This window comes from Sparus aurata, chromosome 23 (assembly GCF_900880675.1).
Source record: "Sparus aurata chromosome 23, fSpaAur1.1, whole genome shotgun sequence".
In the NCBI taxonomy this organism is placed as follows: domain Eukaryota; kingdom Metazoa; phylum Chordata; class Actinopteri; order Spariformes; family Sparidae; genus Sparus; species Sparus aurata.
The window spans coordinates 11,294,819-11,311,844 of NC_044209.1; the positions used below are offsets into that span (position 1 = coordinate 11,294,819).

A 17,026-nucleotide genomic window follows, 5' to 3' on the forward strand; every position below is an offset into this window, starting at 1 on the left:
GCCAACAGACAGCAGCGGCATTCGTCACGACACATTTCGACAAGGCAAAAGGGCGAATGATTCCTCATCCCTGTGACAGCCCGGCCTCAATGTGCAAGTCTGGAAACTTTCAACCTTATAAATAAGAGCTGAAGCTGTTGTTGCTATTACCCCAAAAAAAAAAAAAAAAGAATTTTAGATTTTATGAGAGTGCTGATGCATCCATTCGTGCAATATTCTGCAGTTTTTCCGGGCCAAACATCAGTGACTTTCTGGGCTGTTTCACAACATCTGAGAGAAAGTGGTGACACCGAACTCTGATTTATGGGCCGACACTAGAGATTAACAGGAGTTTACTGTCGGGGCGGAGCTCTGACTTATAGATCAGCGTCAGATTTCTCCCATCAGAGACACACGGAGGACCTCTTCGAGTCGATGTGTGGTATCTTATCTTTCTTCAAAGCAACATGACGCAGAAAAATCTTATTTTCCTGCAGTTTGGCACCTTAAATCCCAGGATTCGGCACATCACGACAAACATGTCTTGAAATAAACACGTGCATTCTCTGACGTTTTTTGCCTTGCAGTTGTACGACCACCGACATCTAATTCGTTAGAAGAAATTCCCTCAATGCGTTTTTGAGATATCGGCACAGAGATCGTGGCGCCATGAGGTGGCGATAGCGTTGACCTTTGGCCACCAAACTGCTACCATGTCCTCCTTGAATCCAGGTGTACATTGACTCATTCTTGAGAAATCCCCCTGGTTCTGTTGACCGCCTGCCTGGCTCAGTTTCCTTGATACAACCCAGTGAAGCGCAGAAACAGGTGTTGAGGGGGCAGAGCGGTGGAGACAGAGACACTATTTGCACCAATATAAGTCGCTGTACTATCAAAATGATTCTGGAGCTGTTATTCGAAGGTAGTAAAAAGCGACATAATAACGCTTTAATGCAGTTTTGACAATCAATAGAATCAGCTTCTGCTCTGGACATTTCCATCCTCGGCTCAGTTGAGCGTTTCCTCACCTGGAAGGAACGATAACTCTCCTCAGCACCTCTCAAACCTGCAGACCTTTGAACGTGAATTCTGTTTCGGCTTTCCTCCTCGCAGGTGAAAAGTAGAGCGACGTGTAGGCTTCTGTTACACCCACAGTGTGTCGGGACGATTTCTTTCATCTTGACTGTGTCCCTCCAGTATTGAAATGAAAAGCTCTTCCCTTGCAAATTTTTTTAAATTTTTTTTCACATGCCGCTATGTCCAACTTTACCCTGGGGAACTTTTCGCAACTTACTGAATGACTTAAGCTGGGATATATGATGCCCACATGCAAAGGTCCATCCAGCCGCCCGGGTACCAACCTTTTACCACACTGGTGTGTGTGAAACTGTACCGCCACATGTACACGTGAATATGAGGGGAACTCGGTAGCTGCTGTTTCATTAAATGCCATAAGTCATCTAAATGTTTTTTCATTTATGGCTGAATTATCCATTTACTTCTCTCCTGACCTTTACATGTCTTAATCCGTAAAGATGACATATGAGTAACACCTGACACAAGCTCGCTCCTCACTTCGAGAGGTGTGAAATGAGAGCAGAAGTCTAAAGACAAAGACACACACACACACACACACACACACACACACACACATACAGGCACCTGATTGAAGCAACACACATACACAGAATCCACAGAAGCCACACCAACCGTGTGAGACAAATATATACACAGGAAGTGCCTCCCACTCCCTTGCCCCTCGTTGCTGTGTGTGTGTGTCTGTGTGTGTGTGTGTGTGTGTCTCTCTCTCTCTCTCTCTCTGAGCGTTACTCATGGTAGTGTGTTGCTGAGCAGCAGCCAGTCGTGTTTCTCCCCTCGCCGAGCTCACACACTCTCTCTCTCTCTCTCTCTCTGACTCTCTCCACGCTCTCCGGGCTCGGCGGACAGACGAGACCTCTCCTCTCCTGCTCCTCTTATTCTCTCCCCGTCTGTCTTTATTTTTTCACTCCCTCTCCATTGCATCCCCCCTCCTTATTCTATCTGTTTCTTTTTCTTTCTTTTCTTTTTTTTTGGTTTGTTTTTCAATTTTCTCCCTCTGTCCACTCCATATGTGCCACGGGGCATTGGTGGGGGGTCCCAGTGCGTGGGCATATGTGTGTGTGTGAGTGAGTGTGCGTTTGTGTGTGTGTGTGTGTTAGGAGGTGTCGGAATGGAGGCAGTGGCACTCTATACGTTTCGTGCCACAGAGGGCGATGAACTCAGCTTCAACAAGGGGGACATGCTGAAGGTAAGACCCATCTATCTATCTATCTATCTAGAAGTTGACCAACAGATTAACCTCTCTCTGTGTGTCTCTCTCTGCCTCCACTGTGATAATTACAGCAATCATAACTTAATTTAGCGTCCACGTCTACTTGACACTCTGTATCCAGGTGCTGATGTTGCTAACTAACAGACAAACCAGCCTGGGCTGCTTGAGCCTGAACTGAAAGTTACAAAAAATTTTAATTGAGAAAGTGATTTAAGAAAAAAAGAAAAAAAGAAAAAAAGAAAGAAAGAAAGAAAGAAAGAAAGTGTGTGTGTTGCATCCAATATCAAAAATTTGACTAGTAATCGAAGCTGCTCTCGCGTGTGTATGAGAAATGTGTGTAGGTCGTTGGCTGGCTTCGTTTGAAAAGCAGAAAAAAGAGGGAAATACTGAGCTAGCTACTTCCAGAGCTAGCAAAACCCAGCTACTAGCACGTTTAAATCTCACTAATCAACTGTTTATGTCTGTCTTTTTTTGTCCGTTGGCAAGTTGTAAAAGCGTAGAAATGACTTGGTGTGGTAAGTGTTTCATGGGCAAAGAAACAGTTAACTTCCCAGTTTTCTGGTCCCGTGCAAGAAAAGTTCTTCAAATTAGCCTATTTCCCCGAAAATGAGCATGATATTTAGCCAAAATTAGGCTGGCTTGTAGGAATAGTTTGACTTATTTCCTTATTTTCTGGTGAAAAGACTGACGCCCCTCTCGTGTTTGTACGCCAGTATATGTGGCAAATATGTAGCTAGCTGGCTAGCTTAGCTTAAAGACAGGAAACAGAGGGAAATACCTGCATAGCTAGAGTTGCTCTATCCAAACAAGCAAAAAGCCAACTACTAGCATGTCTAAAGCCCACTAAATAACACCTTATATCTATTTTGTTTTCTTTGTGTAACAGTTTTCCGTAAAAATGACTTTGTGTGAATTGTTATGTAACTGTTTCTCGGCAAAGACATCTAATTGCCTCAAGTTTCTGTTCCTGGACGCGAAAAATTCCCCTTCACATTTTCACAGTCTGTTTCTCCCTGTTTCCAGTCTTAATGCTACACTGGGCTAACTGGCCACTAGCTCATGCTTCAGATTTATCTGACACATGACAGCGGTTGCAATATTCCCCACAAATGAAAAGAAAAAAAAAAAAACTCCTTTGAATCAGCCTAATTTTTGGTACGGAACGCAAAAACATTTTCTGAAAGCTGCAGCTGTTGCGTTTTTTTTCTTCTTTTTTCTGACGCATAACAAACCGAGCGCTGTCCCGAGATTGCATCCTGCACAGCTGGAAATTACTGTAGTGGAAAATTGTCCCTCTAAGACATCGGCAGTAAACCTAGGATTAAAAGAGCAAGAGCTTCTCTCGATAGACTTATGGCACCAGCTGTTCGACGCTCTCGCAGTAGATGGACAAGTTAATGGAAGAAGACACAGCGAGATCAATTTCTCTGCCTGTGTAAGCCTCAGTCGACGGACCAGAGCCCAACTTTTTTTCCCGTCTCGTGTCGCTGTTATGTTCTTGCTCTTGGTATGATACCGCCATGGCCACTGCTGCAGACCATACAGTATATTACCAGCTTGAGCCTGTTCTCTGTTGGGTTTCTGAAAGGCATTCTGTGTATTGTAGGTGGAGGGAAAGATCTCATCACAGAATAACCCTTGACACGTATTTTATTATGTCTAACAGGATAATAATGCCTCAGGGCGAAATTTACCTTTAATTGCATGCAGTAGGCTGGTATATTATTCATTGCAGACAGACTCTGTTCCAATATTAGATGTCACATGAATAAAGCAGCTGCTCTTTTCCTGCTTTCTGCAGAAAGTCATTTTCTTGGAACCGAGTGTCAACACACGACGCGGCCAGCAGAATGAGTTGGCATTTAGCGTTGTTGCCGTATCAGGGAGCTGTTACAGTAAATAAATGCGGTTCTGTGACCCCTGCTGTGTTTGTCTGCAAATATCACTAATCAAAGTCCTAAATCTACCAGCAAATCACGACAAAATCAGTTCTCGGCTTCGGTTCACTGAACATAGGCGACGTGAGCCTTTGCTCACGTTGACGGCTGGGTCAGCAGTGTCAAAGCAAACTCGTGCTCTACGGCCACGCTGACGCAATCTCTGTCACTGAAACGGGGCCGCCGCTTAAAAAACACTGCTCAGCTTTTGTGCCACTTTATTCTTTCCGCCCACTGGGATAAACCGCCTGCCTCGTCCTCAGCCAAACCGCTCCGGTTCAGACGTGGGTCAAACCGTGCTTTTAAATAATTCTTCACGTTCATTCAGTCCTGCTGGCAGCAGCAGATGGGCCGGCATTTACAGCGTCATGTGGAGCAAAATGTCCATCGTGTAAAAAAGAAAAAAAAAATCCACAGTTGTTTGTCAGATACTTTCCAGTCACTACTAACTGGGGTTCGTTTATTTCGAGCTAAGAAGCGTTCTTAAAGTCCCAGAGCTGCTCGTTTACACAACTTGTTGCCAGGGCAGATAAAAGGAGCAGGGCCGTAATTACAATACGTGCTGTGGGGGACACTTCCCCAAGCACTGGAAATAATTACTAGCAAACATAATCATTATCCTAACTAGACAAATTAAAGTTAATACTTGTTCTATTACAGTATACATTGTACGCATGTGGTTTGTCCAAATGGTGTTTCTGTACCCCGGCACAGATGTTGCTTGACTGCTGCGGGTACGTATCAATTTAAAACACCGCGCACTGTCTCTAAATTAATTGATAGTGATGTAGTTCAGAACCTGTAGTTTATGCTTCTCTCAAAGTGAAAAGCTTAAGGTGTAGCTGGCAAAGACGGATGATATATTATCCAAAGCTCTAATAAGACTTATTTAGTTAAAGTCATAGATTTTCACTTGCTTTACCACCACGACTGAAGCAGTTTGGCTTTGTATTATTGGTTTGGATTATCGGTTATAATTTCATTCTCTGCCAATAACCAATAATGTTACATTATCAGGCCAATGACTTATCAGGCTGAGATATGTTGTGCATCCCTAATGGAAACCTATAACCTAACCTAAACCTATATCATATGTAATATGAGTGCTTTGTGGGTTATATATCTGTCGATTTTTCTAGAGTGTAATCTTATATGATGCTAAAGTCCAGTCAGAATGTTAGCTAGCTATAGCATTCATTTCATGTATCAGCTCGCAAACAGTCTGAGCACATTATACTCGCCTGACACTTATCGTTGAACACCATACTAGTGTTGTCCAAAGAATTGAAATGTCGATAAATACTCTAGTACCAGCTGGTACTTTTCAAGTTATATATGATATGATATTTTTCAAGGTATTGTATCGAAGTAAGAACTTCTAGTATCATGGCAATACGCCACCACACCAAAAAAACCCCACATCTTTGACTCTTTTCTCAGTGTTGACTCTATGTGTACAGCCTTGAACAGCAGGACTTTTGGGTATTTTCCTGTTGGTCTACATTGTGTTGTTCTGTGGAAACTGATCAATCAGACTGAGCTCGAGTGCTGACTCATAATTACAGTAAATGACAAAAAAAAAAAGCAATTTAAAAAAAGCGTCTGCTCCTACGCTCCGTTGAGGGCAAATCTCAAATGAGGGACTAAAAAGTAGAGCACAGAAACTTTTGTTCTCCAAACCCCGACACATGAATGTGACAATGTGGGATTAAGAATTGGATCTGGATTGTGTGACAGGCTCCTCTGTTACTGGCAGCGGATAAAAAGGGAGTAGCCAGGTAGTGCGGTCAAGCCCGGGTAGTTCTGAAACGCGCAATCTTGCAATCAGCAGTAGCGTGAGTTGATGAAATAAGTACATTATTCATCTCTTATATTCAATAGAATAAGAAAACATCATCCTGACAAAAGTGCTGCCTGAGCCCAGCAGCAGGCAGACAGCCTTACAGAGGCAGGATCTCCTAAATCTCAAAATCTCCTGATTTGTTTCGGCCACATCAAGAGCTTTGTTCAGATGTGCAGAGCCTAGTGCAGATGTTCATGTCAGACATTTTGCGGGCGGTTTGGATTTGGGGTTTATGTGGGTATTGTTGTCAGAGCTAATTGTGTACATCCGCTGGTATTCTCTGGAAGGTGCTGAGACGGTCACGGCCAAATCGGTTGGAGTGGCCGCAGATAAAGATCCCAATTGTTCGTATCCTAAATAAACATGAAGGGGAAAAGAAATGATTAATGTATTCCACTTAGCTGAGGCTGACTAACACACTGGCTTACTTCCAAGGAAGCAACATGAATAAAACGAGGATCATTTGGGTTTTTTCTTTTTCCACGATGCAGGACTTTACTCAAACTCTAATCCTCATCTGACTGTAGTCTATTGTTTAACTCATGAGTGGCGAGGCAGCGATGATGCGGTCTCTCGTCGGGAGGAAGATATGAGAAAATAAGAAGGATTGATTAGTATTGCAAATCCATGAGCTGTTCTGTAATCAAACCCTGACAAAGCGGCATGAAAAAGCCGAATCTGAAAGGACACGGGGAGGGAGGTGGGACACGGAGATGAGAGGGTTTCAATTCAAACTTCTGTTCGAAAAGTTAACGCCTCTGACTCACAGTGATGAATTAACTGAGGCCTCGGCGCAGTGGGTTGAATAAACGATAGCAGGCAGGAGAAATCATCCAGTAGGACAGTCACAATGTGTTGCGTTAACCTGCCTGAAATACAGCAAAGGGGCTGCTTGAGGGGGAATTCTTTTCTCGTTCAAATAAAAACGCCGACATTGAAACCACCGGCTGATTTAAAGGGACGATCATTCAGTTGTATGATTGAACAATGATTGATGCAATGAGCGGCAAATCAATCCATTGCCTGCAACACATTTTAAAATGCTCGCACGACGCGAGCGTTAAAATAGATGGTGCATGAAATGAAGTTCCTGAAGGCACAGAGGGGGGACCAGGCAACTTTTTTGGCAGCGTCGCCAAAAGAGTTGGTTTTTTTGGGGGGGTTTTTTTGTTGTTTTTTTTTTTTTACCATCATTAGTCGTAGTCGTTTCTGGGAGGATTCATGTTTTTAAACTTCACCTTGCAGAGTTTTACGGTGACTGTGAACACAAAGGAAAAGCTCCAAAGAAAGCAATGGACCTCGGCTCTGTCGGCTGAGAAAAAGAGTTTATCAAAACCCGTCGCTGCAAACCAAGCGGAGCAAACAAAGCAACAGCTTAGAAATATCGAAACGACAAGGGATGTCACAGCCGGATTAGGATACTGCATGAAAAATGACAACGGAGGAGAAAAAAAAGAGCAACGAAACATGAATGGATACATATGTAAATATTAAAGCTGCTACACTGTGGAGCACAGCAGGTGACAGTGTGTCCCTCACAATTAAAGACTTGTCCTCTGCTGCCGTCCGTCAGAGGAAGTCATCTAGCATGACCGGTCTGACCTTTCTGCTCTTCCTCTGCTTCCGACAAAAATGTATTGGTTAATGTGTGCATATTAATGATTGGCTTCACGTGGCATTTTGAACGCGCCAGTAATCTTGTGTGTTTTGGGGCCTCGGTTCGCGCAAAGATGAATGAAAGCCACTGTACCGGATAATGGAAGAAGAGAGGCCCGGCGAGGAGATTGATATACAGGCGAGGCCGGAGAGAAATGAAAGTCGCCTTTCACCCGCTAGTAATAGCCTGCGTCAACATCATTAGGAGCGATATTTCATTTGTGTGTGTGTGTGTGTGTGTGTGTGTGTGTTTGTGTGCTCCTAGATCACCAACATGGAGGATGATCCTAACTGGTACACAGCTGAGCTCCACAACAGGAAAGGATTTGTGCCAAAAAACTACATCAACCTGCGGCCACACGCGTAAGTACACACGCACAAACACACACACACACGCACGCACGAGCACATGCATCTTCATGAATGCGTTTCACACGTTCCAGCACTGGCCTATCTAAGCAGCTCATCAGTGAGCGTTTGCAGCTCGGGGGAGTTTCTCTGCTCAGCTCTGGACATCTGCACGCCGGCATAAGGCAGCCCACCCAAAGCGACACACTCACTCGCTTGCCTTACGTAATCACACATGATACAGCCGTGCGCGTGTGTGTGTGTTTACAGTGGAGCTGCTGGTACACCCTGTGTCTCCATCAGATGGTCCTGCACCAGCTGGGTTCTACTTTTTTTCCGCTGTGACAAAACCCCAAACTGACAACGCAGCCATTTAGAGCAGCTCCGGCTCGCTAATGAACGCCGATGCACGGCCCAGGTGGAGCTGCCTGGTTCAGTTTGTGCGCACCGGGGGGAGATGTGTTTTGGTTGTGTTCGTCTGCGAGTGCTTCTCCTCCTCCACACCGCTTTAAAGAGCCAAGCAACAACAAAATAAAAAATAAAAAGGCTCAGAATCCTCCTGACCTGATGACCTTCACCGAGAGGGTCCAGTGGTGCGTGGCCTCCGTAATGAGGCTGCACAGGTTCACGAAAAGCAGAATGCCATTTCTGCAAACCTCGCATCCAAACAAACTGCTCTGCTAAGCAAGGCTAATGAGCAAAAATGAAAAATGACACTATTACTTACGCTCCACAGTTGACAACTGAAATACAGCCTTTCTGGGATTTGTATATTGCGTGCATTTTTAGCAACACATTTAAAAATAGCCTCAGAAATGTGCTCATTTTCCTTTGTACCGCCAGATTCTCTTTTTATTTCCCTGTCAGCATTGATCTGCTGCTGTTCCTTCGAACTCGATTCATTTCAGCCCAAAACACAGGCATCAAAAAGTTGTGAGACGTCCAAACTAATTTCACTCAAGTGTGAACGGTGGGGTTGAAGCTGCGCGCACCCCGCAACATCACACTTCACATGAATGATCTCATCTTTTTAAATTTTTTAACCCTTTTGTGTTTTTGTGTTCTCCTGCAGCTGGTTCGCCGGTCGTATATCTCGCGGCGTGGCGGAGAGTCGGCTCAGACACAGGGAGTGTGGGGCCTTCCTGGTCAGAGAGAGTGAGAGCGCCCCCGGGGAGTTCTCAATGTCCGTCAGGTAGGACGTAAAGAATGACTCCGGCATCCACATCATGCACATTTTTAACTTTGTACATGTATCCATTGCATTATAAAAGGTTTGTGTCACCTCAAAACCTTTAGAGCTATTTACCTGTTTAGTTTTCGGTGTGGGTTGCAATGTTTTCGGAGATAGGCTACCGTCTGTAGAGCTGTCTGCCTTTCCTTGAATATAATGGAACCAGAGGACACTTGACGCTTGTGATGCTCAGAGCATGCAAAAGAATACATCTGAAAAACTCAACAGCAGTGACTCTTTCCAGAAATGATTACCTGGCTACTCAAGATAATCCACAGACCCTGTTTTGCCAAAAGCGTCTGGGACTATTTCCTTTTTTCACCAAACCGCACCCGTGGACGAGGCTCTAGCTAGCTAAGCACACTGAGCTCGGTGATGTTACCACTCAGCGGAAGAGGACGCGATTCGTGTTTACACCTCATAACGTTTTAAAAACCAAGGACTGTCTCGAGTCATGACCGGGCCATGATTTCTGGGAAGCACAAGCTGAGAGCCACCAATCATATACATGTAGGAGAGAAGCCAGGGCATCTCTAAGGATGATATCTCTGCAACTCTGCAGCTCACACACACAAGAACATCTAGATGGTTAAATAGCACTGCAGGTAAAAGGAAAAATATGGATTTTTGACTTTGGGGTGAACTGTCCCTTTAATGTGCCTGAGAGTTCCTGTACTCCACCTCAGTCTGTATATTCTTTACATCTTATTTCTTACTCCAACAGCCCTGTTTCTCCACATGGTCATTAAAGTTTCCCTCCATCTCTCTTTATGCATCTAATTCAATTAGCACATCTATGTAAACATGTGCCGTATGCACAGATGCACACATCCCCCCGCGCAGGCAGCATTGCTGGCCTTTGTGTGTTCATTAATAAAACTTTCAGTGTGTGCATGTATGATTGTGTGTGTATGTATGTCCATGCTGTGTTTCCGTTGGTGGCAGGGGATCAGAGGAGCAGGCGGAGGAGGAGGGTAAAGAGGATAAGGTGAAGGGCGGAGAGAGAGGGAGGATCTGCCACCCCTCTGGCCCGTTGTGAGCTAATCCTGTCTGGCACACCGCGGCATCTGGAGCTGCTAATGGGGCCCGAGCGGTTGTCTCAAAGGATAGATGGCGGTCAGGGGTGCAGCTGAGGCTTGGTGCTACGCTCCTGGGGGATGTTTGGATATTAAGAGGTGGAGAGTCAGGATGCGTCCGACGTCTGAATTTTTGGCACTCGAGGCCAGACTTGGAACTGAGGCTTGGCTCCTCTCTGAGCTGCCGGGGGCTGGAAGGAGAACTGGCGCAGGCCAACGGGGTTAAGAGTTGGATTTGTGGGTTGCTTTGCGGTTGTTTGTGACAAAGTCTGGGCATGATATCTCACTCCCAGTGGATTGAGGACAGGCCTCTGGAAGCATTAACACAGGAAAGGAAAAAATAACTTGTTTTGCATTTTGGGGGGAAATCGAAAGGGGAAAATTGGAGGGAAGGAAGAGAAGGGAGGCGCAGATTGCCAAGAGGGGACGGAGAGGATTTTGATGCTTCTTGTTTTTCTTGGCTGTCTGTTGATGTCTCTCTGGCTGTTGTTGCTGGATGGTGTAGGAGCTTGAAAATTGGGTCAGGTGTCTGTGCGAGCGTGTGTGTTTGTGTGGTCCTTGCAGTGCTGACAGCTCCCCCTGTCAGAGGAGACGTCCTGACTTCAGTCCCGGCTCAGCCCGGCTCAGCTCGGTTCCAGCTTTGACGTCAGTCCGTGAAAATCAGATCCGCTTTCACGGCCATGAATGGCGCCAAAAAGGGAGTCTGTGTGATATTATACAGGAAAACTGACGGCGAAGCTGGAAGTCATGCGACACTGTGAATGTGGCACAAGGTTCAGATAGAGCTTTTCATCAAAATAGAACCAGTTTGATATTTTTACATTTGATGCCTTGTAGATTTTTATCAACCAGCATCACGGTAATACATTTCACACACCATTGGTCAGTTTCCAATCACTACTTGGGTAATTTAGTCGTGAGGAAAAGTTTTATGTGTCACTTTAAAGGGAAGAAGAGGAGCCGTGATTCATTCTCACGGACGCGAGCGATTTTTACGACTTCAAACTTATTAGTCATAAACAGTCACCGCTATTATCTCCTTTGTGTCCCGCTGTTGCATTTCTCAGGCTTCATTTCCAGCAAAAAAATAAAGTTTAATTAACCTTCACAAAGCAGTCAACGGTTTATCGAACACAGGGCCCGTTGTTGTTCATCATTCCGGTGCAGTCAGATCATGAAAACTGCAGACTGGGGACAGGGTTCATAGAAGCGGTAAAGTCACGACTGCAAGCTTGTGAGAATGCAAGTTTTTTAGATAATCAGGTAATGGAAAGGTTTCAAACGCTTCATTTAGCCAGAGAAGAGGGATAAAGCACTTTATTCACCAAATTTGAATATACTCGGCTGTCATCGGTCGGTGATTAAATTAAACACAGGCAACAAAATAATGACTTTTGTATTATTTAATTGCCGGGTTACCCTGAGCAAGCCTAACCCTAAACAAACAAACAAACAAAAATCCCTGGACATGACCTCAGTGTCCTCGATGGTGGTTCTGACTGGGGACCTAAAATTATGGCTGTCAAGCAAGTGACCACAGTTCAGGACTGTGTTTCAACATTTGTAAGGTGTGACGTCACTGGATATCTTTTTAGGCGATGTCAGAACGATTTCAAGCTGTGTTTATGGCAACAAAACCCGGTGTACAAAAAAAAAGTCAGCTTATAAGCAAGTAATATGAATGTAATATGCCACGTTTGGAACAAATGTCAACCCTGGATTTATCTGCGCTTGCACAATGTGAACTGCTAACGTTACATTCGGGCGACTGTCCTGCAAAAAATTACTTTCCGCAATGTTGGTCAGAAAAAGCTTGCTGTACTCCGAATTAGAGATTTATCGTCCACAGATAGAGCAGAGGGCGCTGTGATTGAGTAAAGTTTTTGTTTGGGATGCTTTTTGATAGGCGGTTGTGAACGAATATGCGACTCGGGACCGGATTCATGCAATGCCAGCGAAACTGTCCCGATGGGTTATTTAGTAGCTTATTTTTGGAAAGTGGAGCAAAGTGATGTCAACCTAGACTTTTACAGAGCGAGAGAGATGAGGAATCCATTATGATTAGCTGGGCTTTCGCAGCGCTCCTTGACTCGGCAGCACAGACACCCAAAGGACCCTCCACAATCCTATAAATCTTAGATCTTTTATTTTGAAAAATCGTGTCGGGGAAAAGGAGCTGAGGTACACCGTCACAGTTAAAAGGCAACATGTTGTGTTTCTGGTCCCATTTTTTCTTGAGTAGTTAGAGTTAGATATTTTTCAACACCCGGTGGAGACGTAACTTTCACTTTTCTAAATGCAAAGTCTCACTTCCTCGTTCATTGTTCAGCCAGCATCGACTCTCTCAGTATCAGCCCCTTCCACCTACATTTTACATCACACAGCTGAATGTAACAATTGGCACAGTCTGCGTGAGTCATCAAAAGACACTGTAGGAAATTAACAACTGAGGCAAAGGCGAGCACTGAGGGAAAGTTCATCCACGAGAGAATTGCAGTGATATTTTTAACTTCATTACTTTAGATGTACAGATGTGTGGTTCTTTTGTATGTCAGGGGATTCGAGTCACCTTTCCTTGTTGAAACGCCGCCACGTACAGGATATGTGTGCACATTTTCTTTGAGTCAAGTTCTGTGTGATGGCCTGATGTCTGGCCGTGTGACAGAGCACAAGGTTGCCTCACCGCAGCTCAGTCCTGTCGCTGCTTTTGACGCAGGTTCTTAAACAGCGTGGTGGTCAGCCCACGCACGCAAACAGACACACTACACACACGTGCATTCTCATGCACAGACACTTAAGCGTTTGTTTTCTGCTGTGGTCTTTTTTTCTTCTGTTAGGTGACGGTCATATAGAGCAAAGTCAGTTTTCTTTGCTCTGGCGGTTGGATTTGGTTTGACAACAACTTCCCGTGTGCGAATGTGTTTTATAGCTCAACTCTCTGCACTCTCTCTTGTTCAGATCAGGAGCACAAAAAATTCTAAGTCAGAATTTTGATATTTGTAACTTTAATGAGGTAATACTACAATTTAGACATTCATTTTTTCCATAACTGAATAAACAAGCTGTTCTTAGAGGAAAATAAGGTCCCCAGGACACTGTTAGAAGCTTGAAAAGGTGGCAGGGTCCGCCAAATACCGTCCTGGCCACCTAAATGCGCTCTCGATGCCGGCTCCCTGCTCTGCTGCCTGCATTGTGATCTTCAAACAGCACCTCCAATGGGAATGATGTTGCCGGTGACATACTGTGAACCTGCTCGCTGAAATGGCTCATTAAAACAGACCCGACCACTTCTTGACATGGCTTCAGATATCACTGACTCACACTTCCAGTGTCTAACGGCTCACGCAGCAAGTGCTGAATCAGGATGTTCAGTCAAGCTTTTCTTGTCATCCGTCATCATTATAGTCTCCAAAGTGGGACCATAAAGGGAACTGATCCTTTGGGCCACGCTTCTTTTTACAGCTACATAATCGTCTTTAAACTTAAAGCAACACAGTGTTCCACGAATGTCATCATCGGGAGGGGGGGACAATTTCACACTAACCGACGCCTGACAACCCACAAATAAAAGTGGGTTACTTTATGTTTAGTTAGTTGAAATAAATCATTCGGAGAAAATGGGGTTATACAAAATACATGATGGAGAAGAAGAAGAAGTGAGTCAACGTTATGCAACACCATGTTGGAATAAATGCACTGTGTTCGCAGCAATTAGCTCCATTTCTCCTCTCATTCCGAGTTGTGCTTTTGCCTTATGCATCCCCCAAGCTACTGAAGCTACCGTTATTTTAATACAAGAAGACAGTTAGCTTAGCTTAGCATAAAATCCTGAAAACAGGGGAAACTTGGGCTTGGCTCTGCTGAACAAAATCCACAGCAACTTGGAGCACTGGAGGGTTTGGAAATCTTTTTTTTGTTTTTCTTCATATCTGCGATGACTGACCTGGTCTCTTTTTTTTTTTTTTTTCGGCTTTCACAGCTCACACCACATCTCAGTGGCACACTTCAATGACACAGTGCAGTGACCATAAACAGAATTGAGACAGACTCGTGCGAGACAAAATAAAGAGGGAAATAGAGAGATGAGGGGAAAATCTAAAGAGAGATGAAGAAATACGGCGGGAAAGAGCGAGCAGTGACTGCAGACGAAACAGCAGTAGGAGAAGCTTATGGTGGGTGGAGGAGGGGGGCGCATGGTTTCTCTATTTTCAGATATTGACAGTGGAGCTGAAATAATACTGTCTGGTCCTCTGGGAGGGAGATAAACCCTCCAGAGGGCCTCCTCCTGTCTTTTCTCTATCTCTTTTAAATTCAATATTTGATCAATTTAGTCTAGCCTATACCTTTTCTCTCTGTCCATCTCTTCTCTGGATCTAGTGATGTGGTGCTGTATCAAAAGATTTATAAAAGCAATAGTGTAACATAAAATCATAAATGCCTGATATTGCTCTGAGTGAGAGGGCTCCACCTTCAACTAACTTCTTATGACTTTAGTTTGAGAATTCAATCTGATGCCTGTCCGTTAAATATGAAGGTAACGCCAGCCGCCGCTTGGTTTAGCTTAGCACAAAGTCCGGAAACATGGCAGAACAGCTCGCCTTGATCCGCCCCGTTACAAAAAAAAAACCTCTAAAACTTTAAAGCTCAGCAATTAATTTGGACGGAGCTGGGCTAGCTGTTTTACCGCAAGTCCAGTCTTTCTGCTAAGCTAAGATAGTCAGCTGTTAGCTTTAGCTTCATATTTTCTGTGCAGGTCTTCTCTACAAACTCTAGGCCAGGAGGTGAAAAAGCTAAATATCTAACTATTCCTTTAAGAGTTCAGCATATACAACTCACAAGGTTTGCACGACAGCGTCGCTAACTAGCTTACCCGCGTTGCTTTAAGCTGGTTTGGCAAGACCAGAACTTGGAGAGTCAACTTGGCAAACTAAGTATGACAGAAAACAAGACTTAAAGAGTGCTAAAAGTCTACGTGGGAACTTTTTCCTTGTGTAATTCTCTAGTTTCAGCTTAGCTTAAGGGTTTGTTAGCTTGACGTTGCTTAGCCAGAAAACCTGCGGCTCTTTGGCTCTGTGCGATGAGATTTAACTAAACGGATTACATTGTTCCCTTCCTTGAAGCACATCTGGCTCTTGCAAACCTTCATATGCCTACTCAAATCTATATTTATGACAGGAGTTGCCATATTGCAGTCGAAAAGTTGCTGAAACATGCGCCGTCCCTCCGGAAGATCGAACCGTATCTCAACCGGTGACCGCATTTTTGATCCCAATCATTCAAGTTCGTCCTAATTCTTTTTAATCATAGCTAGAGGGAGTTGAAAATGATACAAGTCATATAGAGATGTTGTCCTTTCAAAAGCAAAAAATGCATTTTCTGCATTTCATTTGTGTTTGTTTAGACGGAGAGTTGTTTACTTTATGATGATAACCGACTGGAGAGGAAGCCCTGCATCTCCCTCTCTCAGGCTCATATCATCTCCGTCTGAGATGCTTATTGAACCATCAGCACCCCTTTCGACGAAATTGCCTCCACCAAGCATCTTTTATCATTCTTCACCTCATTCGCTCCGTCACCCGCTCCGCCTCTCCCCACCCTCACCCCTCGGAGCACTGACACACACGACGCACACACACACACACACACACTTCCTCCCTCTCCCCGTCGTCCATCTATCAAAATGGGTCATGGGCGATGCTTTATTGATGCTGCAGGAGGAGCTGAACCTCACTCACTTACATGCTTGGCTGACACACACTTAGAGGAATCACACGCATGCACAGACCCGTGGCCACTACGCTCAGCCCTGTGACACATGAGACCCGACTCACGCACAAACAGACGAACGGGTGGGGGGGGGGTCGGCACATGTAAACACTGATGTAACCGTTGACACACGCTCTGATATAACTCCATGACACGTCCATCGGTTACTGACACACACACACAGAGTCGGCGAGTTAAATTGACAGCTGGAGGTGTCAGTGCGACCGTGTGAAGAATTCCAGGCGTCTGCAGCGGTTCAGAAGCCGAACGGCAGATTATAGACGAGAAGGGGGGCTGGCAGGATGAGAGACAGAGGGGAGAAGCAGGGAAGTGAGAATGGATTGATGGAGAAAGTGGAGAGAAAGATGGACGGATGACCTTTGCGGGTCTCGAAATGTGCTTGCGCAGAGTCAAAAGTTTTTTTAAAAAATAACTTCTGTCCTCATCTGGAGCGCGTATATCTGTCTATCTCGACATCTATTTCATTTTCCGCTTTTTTCAGCCGTGCTCGCTCCCGTTCCGTCTTAATCTCTCACTCCCTGGCTGCCTTTGACTCGGAAATAGAAAATAATCTCTCCATCGCTGTGGGCCTTAATTACACTGGATCAGGGAGATGAGAGGCCAGTGTGCTCTCTGTGTGTGTGTGTGATCAAGCTGAGACAGATGCTGTCTGTGTTACGCACGCTGACTTCTCTAATGTCTCTGGGTAATAATTAATAAAAGAAACGTCTATCTGCTTGACACCGCCTAATGCTGATATAGCTACAACATTACATCTGCTATCTTTCCTCCAATCTCCTCTTCCGACAGCTTTTCAGCCTTATTTTTTTTTATTTTTTGCTCTTTCGAAAAACTGCTCGTAAATTCTGCCTACTTCAC

The 17,026-nt window shown here is 44.7% G+C and overlaps 1 protein-coding gene across 1 annotated transcript in view; it reads left to right on the forward strand.

The window, feature by feature from the left end:
* Positions 1-1,810: 1,810 nt before the first annotated feature.
* The window catches only part of grapa (GRB2 related adaptor protein a), a 30,229-nt gene continuing 15,013 nt past the window's right edge, over positions 1,811-17,026 (forward strand). Inside the window, exons 1-3 of the mRNA XM_030408241.1 lie at positions 1,811-2,266; positions 7,992-8,089; positions 9,147-9,266. Coding sequence (XP_030264101.1) covers positions 2,189-2,266; positions 7,992-8,089; positions 9,147-9,266 — 296 coding nt within the window. The 5' untranslated portion in view covers positions 1,811-2,188. The remainder of the gene's footprint in view (positions 2,267-7,991; positions 8,090-9,146; positions 9,267-17,026) is intronic.